The sequence below is a fragment of the Peromyscus maniculatus genome, chromosome 1 (assembly GCF_049852395.1).
Source record: "Peromyscus maniculatus bairdii isolate BWxNUB_F1_BW_parent chromosome 1, HU_Pman_BW_mat_3.1, whole genome shotgun sequence".
Taxonomy (NCBI): Eukaryota; Metazoa; Chordata; class Mammalia; order Rodentia; family Cricetidae; genus Peromyscus; species Peromyscus maniculatus.
In genome coordinates this window covers 62,332,962-62,341,926 of record NC_134852.1, presented here as the reverse complement: position 1 = coordinate 62,341,926, position 8,965 = coordinate 62,332,962, and the positions used below count along the sequence as shown (strand labels likewise).

Genomic DNA, 8,965 nt, shown 5'->3' with positions numbered 1-8,965 from the left:
AACACTATACATAATAAATAAATCTTTTTAAAAAAAAAAGAATTTCATAGCAAAAGACAGCTGAAATATTAAAAGTTGGATAACACCAAATATTCAAAATAAATGGCTTGCCTTTTGACAGACCCTTGGTCGGTCAAAGTATAGCTTTATTACACAGTTGAATCTCTATCATATATTCTTGTGGCTTGCCACAAGAAGGGGCATGCAGAAGTGAGAGGCAGGAAAGGAATAAAAGTCATACCCATGACAATTTCATAAAATGGTTCTGTGTCCTTTGGGCCTAACAGGTATTTTAGCTGACACCATATATGTGTGTGTGATATGTGTATGTGGTGTGTGTGGTATATGTGTGTGTGGTGTATGTGTGTGTGGTGTATGTATGTGTGTGGTATGTGGTGTATGGTGTGTGTGTGTGTGTGTGTGTGTGTGTGTGTGTGTGTGTGTGTGTGTGTTCTCTATTGTTTTCTTTCCAATGTGCTAGAAATTGAACCTAGGTAGGCAAGGACTCAGCTGCTGAGATACACTGCCAGCCTAGGAAAGTGACTTACAAAATGCCAACTTCAATACAATTGCTAGTTATAGCAAATCATTAAGAAGGTTGGGTCTGGCTTCAAACTAGGTGTGTGACTTGGATGTGGGATTTAAGCTGTCTATGCCCCAAGTTGCCAGGGGGGTGGTAATTAAAGTTTAAGAATCCAGTGGAATAGGAAAATAAAGAATTGAGAACAGTGGTCACCTGGTGGCGCAGGGTCACCTTGACAGGAAGAGGAGCTGTCAATCAAGGCTTTCAGCGATTACCTAGTGTCAGAGCAGAAGGTGAGATTCACTCATTATAAACGCTGACATGGACAAACTGATTTTCAAGAAGGCCTGGACAGAGTGCTATGGGGACATAGGATTTAGGTTGTGGATCTGCTGTGCTGCAGGTGAGATTCCCTCCTAATCTAGAGCAGAGAGTGAGGAAAGAGCAAGGAGAAACAGCTTTGAAATATTTTGGGGGGAGGGAAAGTTTTGTTTTTATCAAATGAGAGGAAAGGACAAGCAGTACCAGTGTTTGGTGAGTCAGTTCAGGAACAAGCTGGAGTTTCATCGGCTACCTGAGATGTCCTTTTCCTGAATGCCTAGTGGGATCACTGGGAGAGGATTAAGTGCCTGGAAGGAGGCACAGGATGTCTGGGACCAGCTGGTCCCCACAGAAAGGACAGGCAACCACCTGTGAGTGGATCACAGAAAGGGGCCATGGCTAAGCCAGCTGACCTTGGAACCAGGCAGAGTGAAGGCCCCATAGGTCTCATCTCCAAAGAAAACTGAAGAGGTGGAGGTCTAGAATCCACCCTGTTTTGGGCTGGAGCCTGAGGACAAATGGAGGTCCCCCGTTATAAGTGATGTTCCCTTCCTGGCTGACCCTTAGGCTGGCCTTTCTGTGGGCAAGGGCCTGCTATTGGGATAGTTGGTATGTTTTTGAGCTAGAAAATCCAAGGGCAGAAACTTCAAGCAAGGAGAGAAGAAAGTGAAGAACTGAGTCAGCCAGGTGGTGTGAGCTTGAGGGGGTTGACATGGGAGCATGCCCTGAGCCTGGAAGTTAAAGTCTGTCTGGGCAAGATATCAAGCCACTCTCTTTAAAAAAAAAAAAGAAAAAGAACTTGGGATGTTGATTCTTATGCATAATCCCAGCAATTGAAAAGCTTGAGTGGAGGATTAAAAGCTCAAAGCTAACCTGGACTACATACCCCGCTATAAAAAAGGAGAGAGAGAAAGAGAAAAAAAAGCAGAGGACTTCATAGCAGCCAGTGTTCTGATTGCTCATGAGATAATGTCCAGCTCCCCGGCCGTGGACCAAGCCACAGTCTCTGCCCTCTGGAGGATGGGGTGAACCTGACACCCCACAAAAAAGAGACAGTGTGTCACAGTGGTGTGCTCTTCCTGGCTGTGAAGCCATATATCACCCGTTCATCTTGATGAGGTTGGTGCTGACATTGAGGTCAGGCACATCACGGTGCTCTCTGTGGCAGACGCCATCATCAACTCCATTGAAAAGAAGCTGACAGCTTCCAAAGTCATCCACTGTGTGGCTGACACCCCAGTTGATGTGCAGGAGGAGGGTACTGTGCATGCCACATGCACTTATATTCAGGTGGAGGATGGCCAGCTCAGAGAGTGGCTCATGGGCAGTGTGGACTTCTGAACAAAAGTGGAGGGAGATTTGACCAATGCTGTCACAGGGCTCAGTTGTCACAGCACTCAGTGGCAGCGGCCCTGCCTATGCTTTCAAGCCCTGGATGCTCTGGCTGATGGTGATGTGAAAATGGGGCTTTCAAGGGGCCTGACAGTCTGCCTTGGGGCCCAGGCCCTGTTGGTGTCAGCCAAAATGCTACTAGACTCAGAACAGCATACTTGGCAGCTCAAGGATAGTGTCTGCTCTCCTGGTGGGGCTACCATCCATGCATTGTGTGTGCTGCAAAGTGGAGGCTTTTTGCTCCCTGCTTATCAATGCCGTGGAGGCCTCCTGCACCTGCACATGGGAGCTGCAGACCATGGCTGATCAGGAAACCCTGTCCTCTGCTGCCTTCCAAAAGATTCTACTGGACAAGGTGAAACTGGACCCCTCTGCTGGGGCCTCTCTGTCTTCTTCTGCCTATGTTAAGGCCTGCAGCCTGGCCTTAGCAAGCAAGAATTTATATATAATGAATACAAACTAGTTTACACCTCAGCAAAGGAGTGGGTGAGAGATGCAAGAACTCCTGGGACCAGGCCACTGAAGCAAGGAAGGGACCAACAGGAGACCAGAATTGGAGGAGGTAGCTAATGACAGAGGACACAGCTGCCCAGACAAAAAAGGACTACCTGAGCCAGCGTGACCCGGGGAAGGTTATGGTTTGGTAAAGGAACAACATGGAGTATCTGAGCCCCAGTTTCCAGGATTGGAGAATCTTCAGGGATTGTGTAAAGGGAGCAGCACCAGACTATACCTGGGGCCTGGAGCTGGTCACTGCTGGAGTCAGTCCATCATAGGTCAGCATACTTTTGCTTTTTGATAATTTCTTATAGGTTGTGGGGAGGGAGGTGCCAAAGCTTTTCTATTCCAGAGACATATTGCAGAATATGTTGTCTTCTCTCCAGAATTAATTTTACAAAATAGGAGTGACTTGCCTTTTTGGGGGGTTAACATTATCTATAAAAACATCTAGATCTGAGGCTTTCTTTGTGGGAAGCATCAAGTCTATTAAAACAATTACAGGATAGCTTTGATTTCATCTTCAGTCTTTGTGAGTTATATTTTGCTAAGCAAGAATTTATTAATTTTTTTTATAGGAAGGACATGGGGTTGGAAGGGCCTCACACATACTAGGCAATCACTCTGTTATTAGGCTATATCCTTAGCCCAGAAGGTGTTGGTTTTTATCTAGTTTTTAACTTTATAACCAAAATAGTACACAAGGCTTTCTTGCTATCTGCCTGTGTTTGAGGGAGATACATAATATATGTTTTGGTCCATGTATAGACATATAGAGTTATATTCCAATTCTAATCTTTTCATATCTTTCTTTTTTTTTTTCTGTTTTTGTTTTTCGAGACAGGGTTTCTCTGTGTAGCTTTGCGCCTTTCCTGGAACTCACTTGGTAGCCCAGGCTAACCTCAAACTCACAGAGATCCGCCTGGCTCTGCCTCCCGAGTGCTGGGATTAAAGGCGTGCGCCACCACCGCCCGGCTTCATATCTTTCTTTAAATAAAAAAAAAAAAAAAAAAAAAAAAAACAGTGGTGTTTCTTGATCATTCCCATGGCCCACAATCCTCAATATGACTGCCCTGTGCTATTTCAAATGACAGTGACAAGCTACATTTCACAAGTATTTATTCAACATTTTGGGGTGCTTAGGGATCCAGAGTTTAGGAACTAATGCAATTCAGTAATTGCCTCTTTCCTTGGGTCTGCTTGGCTGGGAAAACATGAAGAGAAAACTCAGTATTTATTAGGCAGGCCAGCAGGTCGGAAGTAGTTGGGGTCTCTACCACTCCGACCCCATTCGTTGGCAAACTGGTCAGCTCTTGAGTCCTCTGCTCCACGTCCTGTGAACCTCTGAATACCCTCTCTGGCATCACTGTAATCAAGACAGACAAGAAGACCCATAATCAAGCTGATGGCAATGGCCCCACCCTCTGGACTCCCTTCTTCAAGAGATGGCCCTAAGAGGAGCCCAGGAACACCAGGGAAGGAGAAGATGATACTGATCCTGCCTGAATAAACATCTGCTCGACCCAGGAAGTCACCCTCATGATGGATGAGCAGCACCAGGGGAGAGAGGGTGGGGTATCATGCATCATTGCCAACCACTCCCAGTACTATGCACAGAAAAGAGGACAGTTAATGGGCAGTGTGCACAGGATGCAGAGGAGAGCCCCTCCTGACTGTCCAGAGTAGTCAAGCTCTGCTCACCGAGACCTCTGTTACCTGATCACTTTAGCAGCCCAGGCTCCTCCTGGTCCCCTTTGGGCAGCATCATAGTTCCCTCTAGCATGGAAGTATTTGTCTGAGTTTTTCCAGTTGGCCTCCTTCATGTCAGAGTAAGCCCGCCACATGTCTCTAGTCCCTGGAGAGTTAGGAGAATGATGAAGAAGATTGCATTTAGGCAAAAGAGTGGGTTAAAACTTCCGTCCAACTCATCCCAATGACTTTGGCCTTTCACAAACCACAGAACTGTTGCTGGCTTGAAAAGAATAGTTCTTACTTCCCCATGCCTTGCAAAGAGAAGTACTTTTGGAGCAAGTTTTATTCTAAGGGATTCCTGACTTAACTCTGTTGATGTTGGTCTTTGGCTGCTCCAAAAGCATATAGAGGAGAGATGCTCTCTAGGGGATGTTTCATCATGTGATGATGAAGCGCTCTCTGAAATGGCCCAGGGAAACTTCTGTCTATGGTGTGAGACATGAGTCCTCTTCCTTTCCTCCACTCCTCTCTCTTTTTCTTCCATTTCTTTCCTTTCTCTTATGTTCTCTTCCTTTAGAGACAGCATGCATCTCTATATAACCCTAGACAGCCTGAAACTCACAATCCTTCTGCCTCAGCCTCCCAAGTGCTACAATCACCACTGCAGCCACAGCTCTCTCCTAGCACAGGCCATGGGAGAAACTGCTCTCCAGGCAGAGTGAGTGCTCTGACCCCACAGAATGTCCAGGATCTATTGCAATGTGAGCTGTTCTCAGCTCTCCATCAGCGGAGACAACAGTGAGTTCTCTGATACAGACAAAAACAAGCTGGATGATGAGAGACTCTAGGTGGCAAAGGGCACACTAGGTTTGAAACGTCTACATCCTCTCCAAGAACAGGGAAGAGTATAAGCCACCTTGGTGGTTATGCAGAAAACCTGAGAAAATGCACGTGGGATGTTCATGGAAGATGCTCAGTTTATCATCTCATTTATCTGCTTCTCAGGAAGGTGCCACAAACAGCAGAAGGTGTAAACCAAGGACAGCTGTGGTGAGCTGTGCACTGAAGGACAGATCCAGCTAACATTAGATGGGAAATATCTTCAAAAGTGACAAGTTAGGAGAAAAGGGAAAGTCCAATATCTAGGTTCGTTTAATTTTTATTGTGCTGTGGCTGGCGGGATGTATTTCCCTTGGTGACAGTTTCTTGTCCATGTCTCAGCCCCAGAAGACCTATATTCCAGGTAAGCAAGTCACAGTCTTCTGTGGGTGGCAGGGGATCTGGAGCGTCCTTCACAGACAGCTGCCTTCCCCAACCCATGACCTGCTGCTTCTCAGGTCAACAGTGAGTGTGTGCTCATGAAGTCCTCTCTCTGTCCAGGGAGCTCTGTTTTGGATTATGAGGAGCTGGCCAACCTGGGCTAACCTCTGTTCTTCCAGAGGTTTTTGTTGTTGTTAGATAGCTTATTATGCTTTGTGCCTCGGTTTCCTTAAAAGATAAGGTGTGGCACTACACCACAAGATTAATTTAAAAACTAATTCATTTCCACACATATTGGACAACACCTTTTCATTGTGTGAAGAGTTCAGTTAGCCTTGCCTGCTGTCACTGTGGACTGGAGACTGCACTGGTTCTCCTGTGCCTGGCCTAGAACACTCTACCCTTGGGATGTACTTCAATTCACAGTCACCAGACATAGACGTGAGCTGCCACAAGGGGGCAGCAGATCCCCTCTTCTGCTGGCGAATCTGCAACTTCAAATACAGATTGTTCCTACACTCCTGTGGGAAAGCTGTTGTACAAACATTACATGATCTCAGGCTCGGGATCTTCACAGAAAAAGGTAAACACTGACCAGAAGAGTTCAGAACTACATGGGAAGAGCAACACAGCTTGTCTATCCATGGAGACTTCACAAGCACGTTATCCCTTAATTATGTGGTCCCTGCTCTGGTAAATACTTGGAACTCACAAATGCAACCTCCTGTCCCCATCCTTTGCCCTTACCTTGACCAGCCTCTTTCATGAACTGGAACCATCTTTGGCTGTCAACTCCCAGGACCAAGAAGCAAAAAATGATGGCAATGGATAGCTTCATCCTGCTATAGGGCCAGAAAAACACAAGGATGAATATACCATTTCTTGGAGAGGCAATTGCGTCTGTAATGTTGAGCTGTCCTTTCATGCCAATAACCAATCCCACTGGATTTTATACATAAACCCACACACGTGTAGAGATAGATGATGTAAGTGGATTCCAGGGCGCTATCTAGCTCCCCATTTCCACATTTCATTAGACTGCCACTGACTGAGAGTTTGCAAATAGACCATTAGCATAAAGCACATAGCATTCTAATCTTGCCAGCCAAAACCCAACTGTATAGGAAGTTTCCAGAGAGGCGTGTAGGGGCCTTATAACCATCATAGACCTCTGCATTCTATCTGTAGAGGGCTGACTCCACCCTCCCCTGAATTCACACAGAAGCATACAACAAATCTCCATGATAAAAGTATTGCCTCCAGTGAATTCTAATCCATCTAGTAGATTCAGACAGAGACTGAGCAGGAAAACACAACAAGTGAATGCTGGCAGGGAAAAGAATCTGCAAAGAGCAAATGTTGGAAAGTTCTGACAACTCACCCTGGCCTGTCAGTTCCTGCTGAGACTCCTGGTGAGTGGCTTGTGTCACTTGTTGAGGAGATGTGGCTGAGGCTATCTATATATACTGTCACTCAGTTAGTGGAGCAATCCCGTTTCATCTTGCATAATCCCACTTGGCCGTAATTTATCTTTCAGAACATAAAGATTTCTCTTCACACACAGGTCTGCTTTTCCCAGATTGCACAATCTGGCCATTTTCAGGAATGTAGCAAGTTGGGCTTTCAGAGTCTTCCCCATCCTAACTGGGAATAATCACAATGAGTACTTTCCATCCAATCATGTAGTGCCAATTTCTAAGGGAGGGATGTTAATATTGGAAAAAGAAATCTGAATATGTACTGAATCATGGAGGTGCACAGCAACTCCAAAGGCTGAGATCAAGTCCTTTCAAAGCATAGTTCAGAATTAAGCTGAGGAAACAGGAGAAAGGAAGGTGGAAACTGACGTTTAACATCCACATGGGTAAACTCAACACTGGGAGCAGACTTCTCCAGACGCAAGTGTATTTATTCTTGAGCAGTTGCTATGGAAAATAAGGGAACATATTAAATTCAGATACTGTGATAAACCAGAAACACGAAACAGCAGTACAGGATTTACTTCAAAGTTGTGAAGAAATAACACACCACAAGCAAGCATGAGGAAGGCCCACTGGCTGTGAAATTATGCTAACAGTGGGTTCAGGCAGAAAGTGCAGGGCGCAACAGAGGAATGCTGGGAGGTAGTACCAGGAAACAGCGGTTGGAGCTAGAAAAGCAACACCAGGTTTTGCTCCATGCATTTGTCTTGTGAAGAAAATCCATTCAGGCAATCAGGGAACTATAGCTCAATTTGTATCCCCACCCGTTTATTCAACAGAAAAATTTAAATATGCTGACTTCCCTGGGAAGGGGTATTGATAGCTACATGATGAGGGCATCACATTTGTTCCTCTGTTCTAAGGGACCCGGGGCTGGAAGCCTGAGGACAGCAGTAAGGCCAAAAGAGCCCACCCAGAAAGAAATAGCTCGGGGTTTGTTTTATTTTTGTTGTTGTTGTTGTTTGTTTTGTTTTTGTTTGTTTCTTTTTTGTTTTTTGTTTTTGCCTGAAATTGTTTGTTACCAGAAGAGGAATGTTAATATTTCAATGGAGAAACAAGCTGATGTAGAGAAACTGTAAGCTGGAAGATGGTGACTAATAGCCAGGAAGAAGGGATAACAGCCAAAGAGAATGGAAGTGAAGAGCTTTTTGTTGGACCACAAACAAGAGGGCAGTATGGTGGTGGAGGATGTGGGTAAAAGTGATGCAGGATGAAGCAGGTCAGGCCAGGGTGGGCACCATGTTTGAGAATCGTCCTAGATTAGAGCTGTTGGGAATGAAGCCTCTTTCTAGGTTTGTCCTTTGTTTGAGTTGTTTTGGGCACTATGACATGAGAGCTGTAATGGAAAAGCTGTCAAATGATGTCTCTTTAGTCTCTTGGTCCTTAGCCAAGGCACTGCCAAGCCACATTTGGCTACTCCTTACACTACTTCCATCCCTTGGGAAAGGGATTCTTTAGTGGCCTGGGGTCCGGCTGACTTGGCTCACATTGTTCTAACAGTAGGCAGTGGGCAGCAGCTACAACCTCCCACACTCCCTGGTTGTGGACCTGCTTGGGGAGGTGCTTCACCGAAGACTGCACATAAAAGCAGCCCCCTCTTCTGTCCTGACTTCCTTGGGACAGACATTTGTTGCCAGTGATTATGTACTGACCTCCTCAACCATTCTAGACTCAAAATTCACTTCCCACATGTCCACTCTTTCAATCCACCCTTCTCCTCTTTTACTTTGGTTTTGTTTTATGTGTATTTTGCCTGGATGTATGTACATGCACCACATGCATGCCTAGTGCCTGTGAA

At 45.6% G+C, this 8,965-nt stretch overlaps 1 protein-coding gene and 1 pseudogene across 1 annotated transcript; one reads left to right on the top strand and one right to left on the bottom strand.

Moving 5' to 3' along the window:
* The first annotated feature begins 1,774 nt into the window (after positions 1–1,774).
* On the top strand, positions 1,775–2,699 carry LOC143269785 (pyrroline-5-carboxylate reductase 1, mitochondrial pseudogene; annotated as a pseudogene).
* Positions 2,700–3,836: 1,137 nt separating this feature from the next.
* Positions 3,837–7,179, bottom strand: LOC143267040 (serum amyloid A-3 protein-like). The gene is made up of 4 exons (XM_076543709.1): positions 7,068–7,179; positions 6,434–6,528; positions 4,451–4,589; positions 3,837–4,100 (listed from the first exon to the last, which is right to left on the bottom strand). Exons 2-4 carry the CDS (start codon positions 6,522–6,524, stop codon positions 3,962–3,964), a joined length of 369 nt encoding a protein of 122 aa, XP_076399824.1. The 5' UTR covers positions 6,525–6,528; positions 7,068–7,179; the 3' UTR covers positions 3,837–3,961.
* Positions 7,180–8,965: the final 1,786 nt, after the last annotated feature.

Bases quoted from the DNA above. Each gene is read 5' to 3' on its own strand.
- LOC143267040 (XM_076543709.1), bottom strand. From the start codon at position 6,524: ATGAAGCTATCCATTGCCATCATTTTTTGCTTCTTGGTCCTGGGAGTT. The intron at 4,590-6,433 runs GTAAGGGCAAAG...CTAACTCTCCAG, and splicing joins CATGAAAGAGGCTGGTCAAG to GGACTAGAGACATGTGGCGG. The intron at 4,101-4,450 runs GTAACAGAGGTC...TCTTGATTACAG, and splicing joins TGGGCTGCTAAAGTGATCAG to TGATGCCAGAGAGGGTATTC.